This window comes from Sus scrofa, chromosome 15 (assembly GCF_054392235.1).
Source record: "Sus scrofa isolate SSC_HxYL_T2T_F1_AM1 chromosome 15, Sscrofa_HxYL_maternal_Yorkshire_Landrace_v2.0, whole genome shotgun sequence".
In the NCBI taxonomy this organism is placed as follows: Eukaryota; Metazoa; Chordata; class Mammalia; order Artiodactyla; family Suidae; genus Sus; species Sus scrofa.
The window spans coordinates 127,253,130-127,272,692 of NC_139397.1; the positions used below are offsets into that span (position 1 = coordinate 127,253,130).

The 19,563-nt window shown below is 35.9% G+C and overlaps 1 protein-coding gene across 30 annotated transcripts in view; it reads right to left on the reverse strand.

The window, feature by feature from the left end:
• The window catches only part of KANSL1L (KAT8 regulatory NSL complex subunit 1 like), a 579,301-nt gene that overhangs the window by 145,831 nt on the left and 413,907 nt on the right, over positions 1 to 19,563 (reverse strand). For 20 of the 30 annotated variants that reach the window (XR_014829251.1, XR_014829246.1, XR_014829247.1 and 17 more), the window contains one exon: positions 10,572 to 11,688. The exons of 5 other annotated variants lie outside the window; for them this stretch is intronic. Coding sequence is in view for 19 of the 25 variants with exons in the window: in XM_084998976.1 (XP_084855102.1) it covers positions 10,572 to 11,659 (1,088 nt within the window). In the remaining 6 variants the exon portion in view is untranslated. Of the gene's footprint in view, positions 1 to 10,571; positions 11,689 to 14,867; positions 15,082 to 15,507; positions 15,646 to 16,241; positions 16,381 to 19,563 lie in introns of all 30 variants that reach the window. 5 more of the 30 variants (XM_084998968.1, XM_084998967.1, XM_084998969.1 and 2 more) reach the window with 4 other exon arrangements.

A 19,563-nucleotide genomic window follows, 5' to 3' on the forward strand; every position in this document is an offset into this window, starting at 1 on the left:
TCCTATATACTAAAAATGAGAGATCAGAAAGAGAAATTACGGAAGCAATCCCGTTCACCATTGCATCCAAAAGAATAAAATACCTAGGAGCAAACCTACCTAAGAGACAAATGACCTGTACTCTGAAAACTATAAGCCACTGATGAAAGAAATCAAAGATGACACAAATAGATGGAAAGATATACCATGCTCATGGCTTGGAAGAGTTCATATTATGGAAATGACTATACTACCCAAGGCAATCTACAGATTCAATGCAATCCCTATCAAATTACCAAGGACATTTGTCACAGAACTCAAACAAAATATTTTAAGTTTGTATGGAAGCATAACAGACCCAGACTAGCCAAAGACATCCTGAAAAAGAAAAATGGAGCTGGAGGAATCAGGCTCCCAGACTTCAGGCTATACTGCAAAGCAAGTCATCAAAACTGTATGGTACTGGCACAAAGACAGAAATATAGATCAGTGGAACAGGATAGATAGCCCAGAATTAAACCCACGCACCTACAGCCAACTAATCTATGACAAAGGAGGCAAGAACATACAATGGAGAAAGGACAGCTTCTTCAATAAGTGGTGCTGGGAAAACTGGACAGCCACAAGGAAAAGAATGAAATTAGAACACTCCCTAACACCATACACAAAAATAAACTCCAATGGATTAAAGACCTAGATATAAGACCAGACACTATCAAACTCTTAGAGGAAAACATAAACCAAACACTCTCTCACATAAACGACAGCAACATCTTCTCAGATCTATCTCTTAGAGTATTGACAATAAAAAGAAAAATAAACAAATGGGACCTACTCAAACTTCAAAGTTTCTCCACAGCAAGGAAGCCCTAAACAAAGTGAAAAGACAACCCACAGAATGGGAGAAAATCTTTGCAAGTGAATCAACTGACAAGGGATTAATCTCCAAAATTTATAAACACCTTCTGCAGCTCCATACCAAAAAAAACAAACAACTCCCATCAAAAAATGGTCAGAAGATCTGAACAGACAATTCTCCAAAGAAGACATACAGATGGCCAAAAAACACATGAAAAGATGTTCAACAGCACTCATTACTGGAGAAATGCAAATCAAAAACACTATGAGGTAGCCCCTTACACCAGCCAGAATGGCCATCATCAAAAAGTCTACAAACAATAAGTGCTGGAGAGGGTGTGCAGAAAAAGGAACCCTAGTACACTGTTGGTGGGACTGTAAATTGGTGCAACCACTGTGGAAAGCAGTATGGAGATTCCTCAGAAAACTAAACATAGAACTACCATTGATTCAGCAATCCTACTCCTGGGCATCTACCCTGAGAAAACCACGACTTGCAAAGACACATGTACTCCAATGTTCACTGCAGCACTATTTACAATAGCCAAGACATGGCAACAACCTAAATGTCCATCGACAGAGGAGTGGATCCAGAAGATGTGGTACATATACACAATGGAATATTACTCAGCCATTAAAAAGAACAAAATACCAGCATTTTTAGCAACATGGATGGACCTGGAAATTATTATGCTAAATGAAGTCAGCCATACAATGAGACACCAACATCAAATGCTTTTGCTGACATGTGGAATCTGAAAAAAGGACAGACTGAACTTCTTTGCAGAACAGATGCTGACTCACAGACACTGAAAAACTTATGATCTCTGGAAGAGACAGTTTGGGGGGTGGGGGGGAAGTGTTAGGGCCGTGGGATGGAAATCCTGTGAAATCAGATTGTTATGATCATTATACAACTACAGATGTGATAAATTCATTTGAGTTAATAAAAAAATAAAAATAAAAAATAGAAAAGTAAAAAAAATAAAAATAATTAAAAATTTAAAGTAAATAAATCAATTCATGTGATTCATCCCATCAACAGGCATCACATCATAACATTATCACATCATAGCATCATCATATTCATATCAAAAAAAAAACAATTGCATGATCATACCAATAGGTGCAGATAAAGTATTTCACAAAATACAACACCATTCATAATAAAAACTCTAACTAAACTAGAGATAGAGGAAATTTCCTGATCTTGATAATGATTACTGACCAAAAAGCTATAGCTGTATTACCCTTAATGGTAAGAAACTAAAAACTTTGCCACCAAGGTCAGAAGTAAGACAATATATCCCCTCATCTCTCCTTTTCAACATTGTACTTGAAATTGTAGCTAATGGAATAGAAAAGGAAATAAAAGATATAAAGATATGTAAGAAAGAGAAAAAACTACTTGTTCACATAATTCTAGCTGTTGCTCAGAGGGTTAAGAATCTGACTAAAGTGGCTTGGGTTGATACAGTGGCATGGGTTTGATTCCCCACCCAGAGCAGTGGATTAAAGAATCTGGTGTTGCACAGCTATGGCATAGGATTCAATCTCTGACCCTGGAAATTTCATATGCCACAGGTGGAGCAAAAGCAAAAAACAAAAAACTCTTTTGGCAGATGACATGACTATATATGGAAAAATCCAAAAGAACCATAAAAAACAAAAGGCTGCAACTAATAAGCAATAACAAGGTTGCAGGATACAAAGTTGACATACAAAAGTCAACTGCTTTCCTATATAGCAACAGTGAAAAAACAACAGAATTTGAATTAAAAACTCCTTACCATTTACATTAGCACCCCCCAAAATGAAATACTTAGGTATAAATCTTATAAAATAAGTACAAACTCTATATGAGGAAAACTATAAAACTAAGATACCAAAGAAGAACAGCAAAAAAAGAGATTCCCTCTTCATGAATAGGAACATTCAATACTGTCAATATGCCCAACATGATCTATGGACTCAATTCAATCCCAATCAAAATCCCAGCAAACAGTTTTGCACAATCAACAAATTGATTCTAAAGTTTATATGGAGAGGCAAAAGACCCAAGATAGCTAACACAATATTAAAGGACAACAGCAAAGTCAGGGGATTGACACTAACCATATTCAAGACTTAGTACAAAGCTATAGTAATCAATGGGATGGAAATGCTATAAAATTGGGTTGTGGAGTTCCCGTCGTGGCGCAGTGGTTAACGAATCCGACTAGGAACCATGAGGTTGCGGGTTCGGTCCCTGCCCTTGCTCAGTGGGTTAACGATCCGGCGTTGCCATGAGCTGTGGTGTAGGTTGCAGACGCGGCTCGGATCCCGCGTTGCTGTGGCTCTGGTGTAGGCCGGTGGCTACAGCTCCAATTGGACCCCTAGCGTGGGAACCTCCATATGCCATGGGAGTGGCCCAAGAAATAGCAAAAAAAAAAAAGCCTAAAAATAAAAAAAAAAAAAATTGGGTTGTGATGATCGTTGCACAACTATAAATGTAATAAAATTCCCTGAGTTAAAAAAGTTGTATTTCTATTCCTAAAAATAAAATAAAGTTACAGTAATCAAGACAGTGTGATGTTGGCAAAGGAATAGACAAACAGATTAATAAAACCTAACTGAGAGGCCAAAAATAAATCCATCTAAATATGGTCAACTGATCTTTGACAAAGAAGTAAAGATAATATAGTAGAGAAAAGGCAGTCTTTTCAATATATAGTGTTGGAAAAACTAGACACCCACTCTTAAAAAAAAAATGAATCTAAATATATACCTTATACTCTTCCAAAGAATTAACTCAAAATTGATCACAGACCTGTTTATAAACAAAACCATAAAACTCCACAAAGATAACATAGGAGAAAATCTAGTGATTTGCATACTGTGATCACACTTTAGATAAAATAACAAAGGCATGATTCATGAGAGAAATAACCGAAAAGCTGGACGTCATTAAAGTTAAAAACTTCTCTGCACAGGACACTTGTAAGAGAATGAGAAGACAAGCCACATACTAGAAGAAAATACTTGTAAAAGATATTTGATAAAGGACTATTTTCCAAAATATACAAAGAACTCTTAAAACTCAACCCGATAAAAAAATAGGAAAATAAATAGACACCTCAACAAAGAAGACATGTATATGGCAAGTAAGCGTATTAAAAGATGACCAACATCATATATCATTAGGGAATTGCAAATTAAGACAATCATAAGATTCCACTACACATCGATGACCACAGCCAAAATCCAAAGCACTGACAACATCAAATGCTAGCAGAGATGTGAAGCAGTAGGAATTCTCATTCAGTGTAGGCTGGAATGCAAAATAGCACAGCCACTTTGGAAGAGAGTTTGACAGTTTCTTACAAAAGTAAACACACCATATAATCCAGCAATTGGACTCCCTGGCATCTACCCAAATGAATTGAAAATGTATCTCCACACAAAAACCTGTAAAAGCTTTACTAATAATTTCCAAAATTATTAATACAGCATAATTTTTTCATTCAGCAGCCAAGATATCGTTCAACAAGTTAATGGATAAACTGTGGGATATGCAGACAATGGAATATTAGCCAGTGCTAAAAATAAATGAACTATCAAGCCAGGAAAAGACATGGAAAAAACTTAAATGCATAGTACTAAATCAAAAAGTCAATGTGAAAGGCTACACACTGTATGATTCCAATATGACATAGTTTTGTCTTTTGGAAAAGACAAAACTATGGAGATAGTAAGGTTAGTGGTCGTCAGGGGTTATGGGGAAGGAAAGGATAAACAGGCAGAACACATAGGATTTGCAGGGCAGTGAAACTATTCTGTGTGATACTACAATGGTGGATACATGACAGACCCACAAGATGTGCAACACCAAGAGTAAACCCTATTACAAACTACAGACTTCGGGCGATAATGATGTACCTATGTAGACCCACTGATTGAAAACATTGTCACTGTGGTGGGAGATAGCAATAGTGCAGAGAAGTTGTATGTGTGAAGGGGGACAGGGGATATGTGGGAACTCTGTGCTTTATGCTCAATATTCCTATGAACCTAAAACTGCTCTAAAATAAATTTTACTAGTTAAAAAAATATAAAACAATGAGCTTATTTTAACTGAAATATTATTTTTCTTGATGTGCACATACCACAATTTAAAATATTTTTTTACCATTTTGTAACTATTTCTCTGTTTCACAATTACATTTTTGAATTTCTGCTCCTCACTTCCCTTTTGTCACAAATTGTCACTCAAGTATCATTGCAATTTCTCTAGGATTGTTTTTCATTCAACCCTTTATTAGCTTTCCACATTAGAAAAATAAATAAAATCACAGACTTCACTGGAGTTTTCTTGTGGCACAGTGGGTTAAGGATCCAACGTTGTCACTGTAGTGGCTCAGGTTGCTGCTGTGGTGCAGGTTCAATCCCTGGCCTGGGACTTTTTACATTCCACAAGTGCAGCCAAAAAAAAGAAAAAAACAAAACAAAAAATAATTAGACTTCACCCATCTACTTATGAAGTGTAGAGAATTAAAAGATGATAAACAGAAAAACAATTTGTCAACTTGTTACTATAAAAACATAAAAGTACTCTTACTTGCAATTTATTAATATAATGTTATTAGTCTCTTGACTCTCTGAATGTCACACTGAATTCATACTCCTATGTATGTTAATTCCTCAAAGGGAAATTCATCACCTGTTTTTTTACTTCTTTTCCTTTCTACTGAATTATGAAGAAAACTGAGTATTAATTTCTGCAGGTCTACAAGAAACTTCCTATTCTTTGTTGTCTTTCAATCTGGAAAGTTCCACCTGACAGCTTATATATTAAACATCAACAATTCTCCCTTCTTTCTTAGTGAGTATCTGATTTTGCTTAAAAGAATTTCCTTATCAAGGCAGCCAATTTACATACTGAAGCAAAAACTCAAAGAAAATTTGAATGTATAGAAAGTAATTTGGAAAAAAATGAAGAGATTTCTCTTCCAACATCTAAGTTGAGTAATTTGCAAGATACTGGCAGATTACTTAGAGTAAGACAAGAAACCCTGTTTCTTCCTTTTTTTTTTTTTTTTTTCTTTTTCTCTTTTACAACCTTGGAGGATCAAAACAAGTCTGTGTCAAAATTTATGAATTTTCCTACATGCATCCTGGAAGAAAGTAACTAATCATCATTTCCCAGAAGAAAAGAAAAAAAAAAAAAAAAAAGCTAGAACTTTCCTAAGGCCTTACCACTAGATGCAAGGTAACATAACTGCAATCTGTCAGTGATCCACGCACAACCGATTCAGCACGTACACACCTGACTTCCAACTGCCAAAACCAACATTTCTTTGAGGGCTTTTTGTTGCTGTTGCTTAAGCGGACTTTGTCATTCAAGTGGCATAAGGACTGCTAGGGAATTAACCAGACAGCCTTTACCTAGTAACTGATGGGATTTGATATACAAACACTCCAGCCTCCTTACCTCTCAAATGGTTAATTCAGGCATGTATTTCACATTGGCTCCCCAAGTTCTCCATGGGGCGCTCCAGTCTTCCACAATAGTACTGCTTAATAAGATGCTCTTTTTTTTTTTTCTTTTTTTTTTTTTTGTCTTTTTGCTATTTCTTTGGGCCTCTCCCGCGGCATGTGGAGGTTCCCAGGCTAGGGGTCGAATTGGAGCTGTAGCCACCGGCCTACATATCAAACCTACAAAAAACAAAGTCCTCCTATTTTCCTTTCTCAAGTAAACTGACTTTTTTTTTTTCCCGGCTTTTTAGGGCCACACCTCAGAATATGGAGGTTCCCAAGCTAGGGGTCAAATCAGAGCTACAGCTGCCAGCCTACACCACAACCACAGCAACACAGGATCTAGGCTGCATCTGTCACCTACACCATAGCTCACAGCAACGGCGGATCCTTAACCCACTGAGCAAGGCCAGGATCAAGCTCACAACCTCATGTTTCCTCAGATTCACTTCAGGTGCACCATGACGGGACCTACCAAAAGTAAACTGACTTTTAAAAAAGTGTCTAACGTACACAAGTTTTTCAGTCAAAAGTTATTTTTAAAGTATATCAATAAGGTCATTATGAATTAATCTATTGCCGATATTTAAATACATATTTGAAATAACTGGTAGTGGCTAATGTACTTCCCAATTTCCTAACACAATCATATTCCTTCACAGGTAAATTTCCTAAGAGTGAAGGAGTGAAGAAATTTGTTTTTCTTATGGGGCTGTAAAGTAGAAACAAAACAGCATTTGTTATTATATAACTAAGATTTTTTTTTTTTTTTTTTTTTTTGCTGTGCCCAAAGCAATGTGCACGTTCCCAAGCCACAGAATGAACCTGATCCAAAGCAGTGACAATGACAAATCCACTAAGTCACAAAGGAACTCCCCAAATAGTTACTTTAAATGTCCATATTTTGACATATTTCATCATTCACTGAACACATACTCATACTGGTTCTGAGATGTACAAGATACATCTTGTGACCAGTTTGGTACTAGAGACCAAGGAAGATATGAGGGAAAAATCAACTACAGAATGAAATAAGAAAAGATTATCAGAGAAATTATCAGATTGCCAACTGCAATTTTTGTTCCTTGACAACTACACATACAAATACAGAAAAAATTCATTCATTTACTCAATAAATAACAAACAACTACTAAAAAGTAGAGAATGCTAGGCAGTAGGCATACAATGACAGAGAAAAATAATCCTCAACTTTAAGGTGCTTAAAATTAAGCTGCACAGCAAAGGAAACTATTAAAAAATGAAAAGGCTGCATACTGAATGGGAAAATATATCTGCAAACAATATATCTGATAAAATGTTAATATCCAAACTACACAAAAAACTCAATACAACTCAACATCAAACCCAAACAATGTGATTAAAAAATGAAGAGGACCTGAATAGACATTTTTCCAAAGAAGACATACAGATGATGAAAAGGTGCTCATCATCACTGATCATCGGAGAACTGCAAATCAAAACCACAATAAGCTATCACCTCTTACCACTAGAATCGTTATTACCAGAGACAAGAAATAGCAAGTATTGGCAAGGATGTAGAATAAAAGGGCCTTTGTGCACTGTTGGTAAGAATGTAAATTAGAACAACCACTATGGAAAACAGTATGGAAGGTCCTCAAAAAATTAAACATAGAACTACATTTCTGGGCATTTATCCACAGAAAACGAAACTAACTCAAAAAGATATATGCAACCCCATGTTCACTACAGAAGTATTTATGATAGCTAAGATATGGAAGAAATCTAAGTTTCCATTGATAGGTAAATAGAGAAGAACATGGGTTTTTTAAACATTTACACATACATACAATGGAATAATATTCAGCCATAAGAAATTAATCTAGAGGGCATTATGCTAAGTGAAATAAGTCAAAGAAAGACAAATACCATATGACCCCACTTATATATGGAATCTAAAAAACAAAACAAAACAAAAGGAGATTCATAAATACAGAGAATAAACAGGTGGTGGGGGAAGAAGTAAAGGGGATTAAGAGGGACATACCTCCAGTTATAAAATAAATAAGACACAGAGATGTAATGTACAACATTAGGAATATAGTTGATCATATTGTAATAAATTTGTATGGGGATAGATGGTTACTAGATTTATCCATCATTTCAAAGGGTATGCAAATGTCAGATCACTACACAGCATACCTAACATTAATATAACATTGTATGTCAATTACATTTCAATGATTAAAAAAAACCCTGCCTATTAGCTCTTCTCAACAACAAAAAAGGAAATAATTTACAATATTTACCTACTAAATTTTATTAAATTGAATTACTTCAAAAGTATTATAAACATAAAACTTGATAAATTTCTGGACTTCTTCCAGAACACATCAGTAACATAATGTTGACAAAGTCACATGGTCAAATAGAAAGAGTGTAAGCTTAAATTTTCACATACATGAGCAAAAAGCCCAGCTCTACCACTTACTTGGCTTTCTAACCATAACCAAGTCACTTAACCATGCTGAGACTTCTTCTTTTCTTTTTTTTTTTTTTTTTAATGCTTTTTAGGGCCGCACTTGTGGCATATGGAAGTTCCCAGGCTAGGGGTTGAATCGGAACTATAGCTGCCAGCCTAGCCGCAGCCACAGCAACACAGGATCCAAGCCAAATCTGTGACCTACACCACAGCTCACAGCAATGCTGGATCCTTAACCCACTGAGCGAGGCCAGGGATCAAACCCGCAACCTCATGGTTACTAGTTGGATCCATTTCCACTGTGCCACAACGGGAACTCCGAGCCTTTTTCTTCTTTAGTGAAATAAAGGTAACAACAATTACCTCCATCATTTGTAGAAAGGATTAAATAATATATTAAATGAAAGTAAACAGCACAATGCTAGTCAGAAAAATATGTCCTCAATAACAATAAGCTTTCATATTTAAATATATTTCAAATAGTGATAATAGAACACCAATAGCCTGAAATGCTCATTTTTTTATATTCTACTCTTCAATATAAAATATACCGATCTTCTATTTATTAGTAAAAATTAGTATGTTTATTAGCTTCTAATTCTATGATTCTCATTTTTCTTTGAGAATTTAATAAAAATGAATGAAATTCTTCATCCCAAAATACCACATCTGTACACAGTATTTTTTATCAATTTAGGGACAGTAACAAACTCTCTCAAAGCTAGATTAAAAAGTATACTCTATCTGGCTGTTTGAAATAAAATTAATTCAAATTAAATTAAAAATTCAGTTCTCAATTTTTATTAAGTTGTTGTACTGGCTACATTTCAAGTACTCAACAGCCACACAAAGCTAGTGCCTACTGGATAACACAAGAAACAGAACATTTTCATCACCCCAGAAACTTTTATCAGAACTGTTCTGGATTATTAAAACAGTATGATAAGTAAAACTACTTTTCTCTGTGGTTTTGTTTTGTTTTGTTTTATAAAATATATAGATACCTCTTTGAAGCAGATTCCCAAGAGGGTAGAGGCTATAAATATTTTGCCCACAGCTGAATCTCTACGGTCCACAACATAATAAGCATTCAACAGGTATCTAATGGCAGACATTATAATTTTGTTTTGGTTATATTAATCTAGCAAAAAATTGACCATGTTGGTAAAGACCAGAGCCAAAACCTGTAAATACATAGTTTTTTTAAAAAATTTTTAAGTAGGTCATTTTCTATGTACTATCAACTGATAAACTCTTGAAACCCATGAGGGCTCCCTAGGCAGACTTTAAACTTTTTTTAGCTATGCTTATCAGCTAGATCACTTAAGCAAAATTTTAAGCACTGTCCATAGCCTATTCTAGTCAAGGACAGGAAAAATACTTACAGCTAATTACCTTTTATTATTCCTGTATGGGTTTTTCCTATACAGAATAGTTGAGAAACTAATTTTTAAATACTATGTATATATTTAAACACTGCAGTTTTAAATACTTACAGCTAATTACCTTTTATTATTCCTGTATGGGTTTTTCCTATACAGAATAGTTGAGAAACTTATTTTTAAATACTATGTATATATTTAAACACTGCAGTTTTTAACAAATGAAATATTTTTAAAATTCACCCAGGTTTTATAAGTTAAAGCTTATGGCACTAAGATTTTAGAAAACCTATTTCCTTTCAACATATCTTGAAATCAAGACAAAACTGCAGCTGTATAGAGAATAGTAAAAGGTCTAATAATAATTTTGCACTTACACTGCCACATTTTTTCTAATGGTATATTCATCCAAATCGTCATCAGAACTGCTATCAGTTGCATCAGAATCCAGGCCCTCTTCAACATGAGACAACAGCCCTGAAGCAGACAGTGCAAATCTTTGGATTTCTGCAGCTGTACACCGTGCAAAGCCATTTTTGGTATCAGTCCACAATTTATTCTCTGTAGTCAATATATTGATGTCTGGTTTAATTTCAGTGCATTTAGGTAAACTGTTATCCGAAACTGTGGTATGTTCGTGAAAACTCTTCGTTCTGGGGAGTTGATGTTTCATAGAAAATTTCATTTGCTGACCATAGTGCTTAACAACATGCTTTGCCAGGAGCATCTGCAAATGTTTCTGAGTTCTTTTAGCCTGGCTAAGTAAAATTTTCTGTTTGCTTACACAATGAAGTAAACGAGCATTCACTTCCTCCTCTTTTTCAGCAGCTGAGGAACTAATAGGCACATTTGACTGGCCAGGCCCAATTTTGTTTTGAGCACAGTGCAATAAAGCCTTTTTAATCTCAGCATCATTAACTTTATCTAAAAGTGCATTCTTTTGGTACCACTTATAGTTTTGCAGTTGTACTTTATCTACATTAGTGTCTTTGGTTATATTTGAATCCAAAATAATTTGTACATCTGTCATGCACTGACTTGTGGTATCTGACAGAGGTTCCTTTTTGATGAACTCTTCAGAATGAGAATGACAGATTTTACTGAGCTGAACATTGCTGCCATTACACAGTAAGTTTTTCAGCTTATTGCAGTTGGGTTCCCCTAATTTCTTTTGTTTATAATGCTCATTGTATTTATTTAACGTAGCATTAGAACTCATTAAAAGAACTGTCTGATAATGTTTTGAAGACTGAGGGGAGCCAAAATGTTTTAAATTCACAAAATTAGTGTTAAGAGTAGGTTCAGGAGTTGGAAATCCCAGCATCTGAGAGAAAGTGTCTCCTTTTAGCTTTTCATCTACAGTTCTTGGACTTTCCATGCATAGCATCTTGTCAGACTCCATGGTACTTGGTAAAGATGAAAAGCAGATACCCTTTGTTGCTGCCTCCCTCAAGGCTGGGGTCATGGCGAATCCTGCAGATAATTACTGGAAACCTAAAATAATGTAAAAATAAATGATCAAATATCAAGTAAAAAGTCATGCTTATGTTATTCCCAAGGGCGACAGTTTCAATGTCACTGATTAAAGTCTGAATGGAATCAAATTCCTCCTTTATTCTCCAATTCCTAGCATTACCTCTGCTCATATGGAATTCAATAAAAACTATTTTTCACCTTGACAGTGGGTTTAATACCCAAAAACTCCAAAGCAAGTTGCACACTACCTAGGATATAAGAGTTAGGAAATTACTTATGAATGTAATTACATCTCAGGATTCCATTTTCTGGACAATATTTAGTGACAATCAAAAGAAAAAAATCCAACCTGGAACCTAGGAATCACACTTGAAAAGGGACTTAATCCCATATGTTCAGCCAAAAGTACTATTTTTATAAAATGCAATAAATTGCTCAAAACCTTCACTTCTCAGTTTAAACTTCACAATCTGAACATTAATAATAATAACTAAAATATAGAAAATAATGTAAGAAGATATAAGTCAACAGTATTACAAACAAAAAAGTATGTAATTTCACAGATGTTAAAATAATGTGATAGAAGTTCTCACTGTGGCGCATTAGGTTAAAGATCCAGCATTGTCTCTGTGGCAGCAAAGGTTTGATCTCCGGCCCAGTGCAGTGGGTTACGGATCCAGCATTGCCACAGTTGTGGTGCAGGTCGCACCTGCAGTTCGGATTTGATCCCTGGCCCCTGCCTGGCCCAGGAATCTCCATGTGCCACAGGTGCAGCCAGAAAAGAAATAATCATAATCATAATGTGGTACTGAACACTTGCCTAAGAGGCAATGCACAAAAAAAATTTTCTGAAAAAGCATTTGTAATCATTTTCTTTCCACAAATGGATAGTCATCAGTTATCATTATAGTTCTCACTCCTGACTGAAAAATAGGGAATGTAGCAGATGACACTAAAGATTAATCTCATAACTAAACAAATTCCATTGTATTTTATCAAAAGAGAAAGTATAAAACCATATATTTGACTCATAAAAAAGTTAATCCAATACATTAAAAATTATGAAGAACAGTTTTAATAGTGAAAAAATTATATGCCATTAACAATTACAAATTTTTTTTGTCTTGTCTTTTTAGGGCAGTACCCACAGCATATGGAGGCTCCCAGGCTAGGGGTCTAATCAGAGCTGTTGCCGCTGGCCTAGGCCACAGCCACAGCAACGCCAGATCTGAGCTGCGTCTGCGACCTACACCACAGCTCATGGTAACGCTGGATCCTTAACCCACTGAGCGAGGCCAGGGATGGAACCCACAAACTCATGGTTCCTAGTCAGACTGGTTTCCGCTGAGCCACAACAGGAACTCCAACAATTACAAAATTTTGAAGACACTTTGGAACTATGGCATTTCATAAGTTTTGTTTCAATACACATGACAGTTAACAGCTATTTATTTTTTATTTTTTGCTTTTTAGGGCTACATCCAGCACATATGGAAATTCCCAGGCTAGAGGGTGAATCGGAGCTGCAGCTGCCGGTCTACACCAAACCATAGCAATGTCAGATCTGAGCCACATCTGCAACCTACACCACAGCTCACGGCAACACTGGGTCCTTAACCCACTGAGTGAGGCCAGGGATCAACCCTGCAGCCTCATGAATACTAGTCCAGTTCATTACCACTGAGCCATAACAGGAACTCCAGTTAACAGCCATTTAAATGGCCAAATTCCCATTCTATATGTCCCCAGTAGCCAGGTGTAACTCTATACTCTTCATTCTTGCTGAAAAACACAAAACCAAAAAGCTGATTCTTTGCAAAGATTAACAAGAATGATCAAAAGGAAAAACAAAAGGCAATCTTCTATGCAATTAAAAATCTACACACATGATTAAAAGCAAGTGATAGACTAGGAGAAGATAGCTGCAATACATATAATAGACAAAGGATTAGTATCCAGAATCCATAAACTCCTAAAAATGGACAAAGGATACAATGGTCAAACATTTCAGAGATGATGGCATCCAAATGGTCATCAAACATATACTCAGTCGTACCAGTAATGGTTTAGGAGGAGTTGAGCTTTAACTACAATACTTTATTACTTGGGGAAAAAAGACTAAATGAAAAATAAATAAATGTTAATGATTGTTAACTCTTTGTGATAAAAACAGATGTTTGCTTTTTTTATATTTCACTGGATACTGTCTCAAAAAAAGAGATTTCTATGTCTCTCTCCAAATTACATATGTCTTAAAATTTATACTTTTATGTAATACCTCAAAAATAATAAATCCTATATAATAACAGATTTTTTTCATTTATCCTAAACCCAAAACAAATAGGAAAACAAAAATAGCCATATTATTGGGTTTTCTTCTTAAAAATATATTTTACGCTCTTTATTTTCTTTTGGCCATGCCCATAGCCTGCAGAGATTCTGAGGCTAGGGTTAGAACCCACACAACAGCCATGACAACACCAGATCCTTAACCCACTGAGCCACCAGAGAACTCACTATACTCTACATTTATGAGAAGTAGAAAAATAATTATAAAACAAACTTTACTAGGAATTTTCTCCAAGATTCAATCTGTCACTTGATCAACTCGATGACCTATAACCTTTAATTTATAAACATCTGCAATAGTATTTAGAAAGGGCTTCCCGTGTGGCTCACAACATAACTACTCGGTGTTGCTTCTACAGTGTCTGTGGCTCAACCTCTAGCTCAGGAACTCCCATATGCCACAGGTGCGGCCACTTGTTTAAAAAAAAAAAAAAGAAAGAAATAGTATTTAGATAAATAGGTTGCTCTCTAAGGGAAAATGCCATAGTCACAGTTCTCTATGATAATCATATTCAAAACATACCATGCTCTATCCATTCCCTTCTCACTTCACTTTCAAAAATTTGCACAGGGAGCTAAGGGTATAATCAAGGTGGCTATCAGCAGGGGCAAAAGGTGAAATACCACGAAGCAGAGAAGTTCATCTTAGGCCCTGGATAAACTAAATTTAAGGGAAAACTAAAAATAAGAGGTAGAAAAAAAGATACCCAGATTAATAGTTAAGAACTTACATTGGTAGAGGAAAAGAGAAAGAAATATAGACATTGAGAGTAGCTAAGGATCATTAATGATAGAAAACTAGAATAAAACATACACACAAAAACTCTAATAAGATCTCTAGGGCTTACTTGGTATGATAGGCATCCTCTAAAATGATCCTAATAATCCCCATCTCCCGGCATTCTTGACTTTGTGTAATCCTCTCCTCTTGAATGTGGACTAGATTTAGTGGCTTGAATGCAGCAGAGATAATGGGATGCCACTTTCAACTTTAGGTTACAAAGAGACTGTGGCTTCCAGCTTGTCACCTCTCTCGCTCAGGAACAACTGCCATGATGTGAGCTGGAAAGACCCACATGACAAAGAACTACTGTCTTTAGCCAACGGACAGCAATAACCTAAAGCCTGCCAACAGCCATGTGTGTGATCCTAGAAGCAAATCTTTCCTCAGTCAAGCCTTTCAGAAGCCTGCAGCTACAACCAACACCTTGTCCGCACCCTTCTGAGAAACCTTGAGCCAGAAGCAATCAGCTAAACCATGCCTAGATTCCTGACTCAAAGAAACTGAAACAAATGCTTTAAGCCATTAATTTCTTGGAGTAATGTGTCACATAGCAATAGATAACTAATATATTTGAGTATAAAGATTTTGAGGTTCTGGACTCTGAAAGGCCCAGCCATACCAAAATTCCTATTCTAGGATTTCCATGAGATTTTTCTATATCCTATTACCAAGTACATCCTTATTTAAAAAAAAAAAATCCTAACCTGGGAGTTCCCTTGGGTGCAGCAAGTTAAGGATCTGGCATTGTCACTGCAGGAGCTTGGGTCATTGGCCTGGGAATTTCCACATGCCGTGGGCGCAGCTAAAAAAAGAAAAGAATTGGTATACTGGATTTCCACATGCTGTGGGCACAGCCAAAAAAAGAAAAGGAAAGAAAAGAGAACAATTGGTATACTGGACTTGATTAAAATTAACATTAAAAAACCTAATCTGAAATTCTCTCGACTTTGCAACCCAAAGAAACTCATGAAAATAGCTGTCTCCTATAATGTAAAAAAAAAAAGGCTAAATTATATACGTACAGTTTTAGCATAAAACATAAGTGCATTTATTCCCATTTTCTACATTACTTAAATATGTAGTCATTGGGTATAACAATGTTTACTGATTATTCTAAATTCTACTACTCTGACTACCTCCATATACATAAACAACTACACTTATAGCCAACATTTCTAAGATCTACAAATGTTTGGATATTTTATTATTTTTTTAATAAAGTCAACATGCAAAAGTATCTGATATATACCAAATACTCAGTAAATATTTGGTGAAAAATCAGTGGTCGCCATTACATTCAGAATAAAATCCAAAGTTGTCCTTACAATAACCTACAGAGTTCTACACTATCACGTCCCTGACTACTTCGCCTCCTACACGTTCTCCATGGATTACTACAGTCCAGAAACACTAGCCTCTGTGCTATTCTGAAACACACCAAACAAGTCCTTGTTTCAGGGAATTTGTGTTTGCAATTCTCTCAGCCTGGAACAATTTTCCACAAGTAAGATGGCTGGCTCTCTCACGTCATTCATGTTTCTGCTCTAGAGTCATCTTCTCAGAGAATCCTGCATTGACTAATTATTTAAAACAGCTTTAGCCTCTCAATTCATGGTTCTCTATTCCCCTACACTGCTTTATTCTTCCTCAGAACACTAATCACTACCTGACATTTCATTACATTATAGAAAGGGGTACAGTTAAAGGGCAGAACTCAGTTTTGTTCAGTGTTCCAATCCCCAGCACTTAAGACAATATCTGGCACATAATTGTCAAATAATTGTTGACTGAATTAAAACAAACAAGTGAGTCACGATTTTTAAAGGTATTCCAGGATTTAAGTAGTAATAAGTAGTAACAAAACCTATTTCAGTTATTTCTATTAAAATAAATGTTACAAACATAGCAATATATTAAAAGAGTATGTCACAACCAATAGTGGCTTATTCCATGAATGCAAGGATGAGGGTTCAATCCCTGGCCTTGCTCAGTGGGTTGGGGATCCGGCATTCCCGTGAGCTGTGGAGTAGGTCGCAGACATGGCTCAAATCCTGAGTTGCTGTGGTGTAGGCCAGCAGCTGTAGCTCCGATTCGACCCCTGGCCTGGGAACTTCCATATGCCTCGGTTATGGCCCTACAAAGGAAAAAAAAAAAAAAAAAAAATCCATCATTGAAATTCACCATTCAAAAGACTAAAGGAAAAAAAATTGAATAAAAAGCATCTGACAGGAGTTCCACTGTAGCTCAGGGGTTACAAACCCAACTAGTATCCATGAGGATGAGGGTTCAATTCCAGACCTCACTCAGTGGGTTAAGGATCTGGCATTACTGTGAGCTGTGGTGTAGGTTGCAGATGTGGCTTGGGTCCCATGTTGCTATGGTTGCGGTGTAGGCCAGAAGCTACAGCTCCAATTCAACCCTTAGCCTGCGAACTTCCATATGCCCCGGGTACAGCCCTTAAAAAAAAAAAAAAAAAAAAAAAAAAAAAAAAAAAAAAAAAAGACACACACACACAGAGCATCTGACAAAATGCAATATCTGTTCATAATTGGGCGGGGGAAGCATCAAATTAGGAAAAGGAGGGAAATTTCTTAACCTGATAAAGAGTATCTACACAAATTCCCAGAGCACTTCATAGTTAATGATGAAAGACTGAATGCTTTTACTTAAGATTTGGACTGAGGCAAGGTGTCTATTCTCACCACTCCTATTTACTATCACACTGCAGGTCCTAGCCAGTGAGATAGTAGGGGGAAAACAAAAAGCAAATCTGGAAAGTAAAAAGAAAACTGTGTCTATTCAAAGATGTATGATTTCATACACAGACTATCCCAAGGGATCTATTAAAAACCTCCTAGATCTAATGAGTTTACTAAGGTAGCAGATATAAGGTCAAGATACAAAAATCACTTACATTTCTAGATACTGGAAAAGAAAAAACTAGGAAAAGATATTTTTAATACAGTATTAATTCCAATAGCTTAACATAATGATTGTATTAGTGTAGGATCTACACAGTTGGGGGGGGGGACAATGGGGAAAAAAATCAAGGAAGATCTAAATAAATGGAGTGACACATTATCTTCATTGGTTATTCAATACTGTTACAACATTAATTCTCCTTAAACTGATCTACAGATTCAACACAATCCCAATCAAAATCTTCACAGGATTTTTGCTAATATCAACAAGCTGATTCAAAAATTTGTATGAAAAAAGAAAGAAATTAAAATAGCTAAAAGAAGAAAAAGAAAAAGCTGAAGGATTCATATTACCTATATTTACAGTAGTCAAAATAAGTGTGGATTAGCAAAATGATGCACTCATAGATTGATGGGAAAAAAAGAGCTCTGGAATTCCTAATGTGGTACACTGGGTTAAAGACCTGAGGTTGTCTCTGAGTGGCTCAGATTGCTGATATGATCCATTTCCATACCTGATCCCTGGCCTAGGAACTTCCATGTGGGAGTGGGGGTGGGGTCACTGGTTAAAAAAAAAAAGGCAAGAGCTCTGAAATAGACCTATGCCTACATGGTTACTTGATTTCTGACAAAGATATAAGGGCAACTCAATGCAGAAAGCCTTAGGTTTTTTGTTTTTGTTTTTTGTTTTTCAAACAAATGGTTCTGGAACAATAAGGCATTCATACACAAAAACCTGAGCCTTAGCCCATAACTCAGACCTTATACAAAAACACATCCAAGATTGGGGGTAAGAGCTTTCCAAGGAAAAATAACAACTAATACAAAGCTTTAATGCAGGAAATAAATTTGGTGTGTTTGTGGGACAAAAACTACAAACAAAACGAACCAGAGAGAGTAACAGGAAATAAGATCAGAAAGGCAAACAGGGTCCAAACCATGGACATCTTATATAAGTCAAAATAATGCCACTAAACATCTGAATGAGGATGGGGTGTAATATGACCTGACTTTTTTTTTTTTTTAATTATATTGGTTGTTCTATACAGAAAAGAAATTAGAGAAAGAATGGAAACAGCTTCCAAGAGCAGAGGTGGGGAGACCGACTAGGAAGCTACTGAAGTAATTTAAATGAAAGATAGTGGGTGACTTGGACTACAAAGGCAGTAGCAGAGATGAAAATGGATGAATCTAGGAAATGTTTCAAGCTAGAGTTGATGAAACTTTTGACAGCTAAGATCTTATGAGGCTTAAGATAAAGCAATCAAGTATGACTCCTAGGTTTCTGGCTTGAACAACTGAGTGGTTAGTGGTGTATTGCTTAAATGAGGCAGACCTGGGAAGACAGAAGGTTGAAGGATAAAAATAAAAAGTTCTCTTTGGAATTCATTGAGTTTGAAGTGCCTGATAGCCATCCACATGGATGCAGTTGGATAAATAAGTATAGAATTCAAGCAAGAAGTTACATTTCAAGATATTATTTTGGAGAGTCACTGTCATATAAAGAGTATTTAAAGCCAAAGGACTGGAAACATTTATCTACGGAAAAATACAAGCAAAAAAGAGAAAAGAGCCCAGGATCAAGCCAGGGGGTTCACTCACATTTATTTGAACAAGGAAAGAGGAGCTACAAAGGAACAAGATTGACTTAAAAAGTCTAGTTAGTGGGAGAGAAGGAAACTCCAGAGTAAATGGGATTAAGATTCTCAAGTGTTTAAAAGTATAAAGACATATACAGCTCTATCAAATGCTACAGTGAGGTAAGTGAGAGATAATATATTCTCTTCCAAGGAAATCTCTTGAAAAGTCTTGGTTTTTCTTAGTTAAAAGTAAATTAAG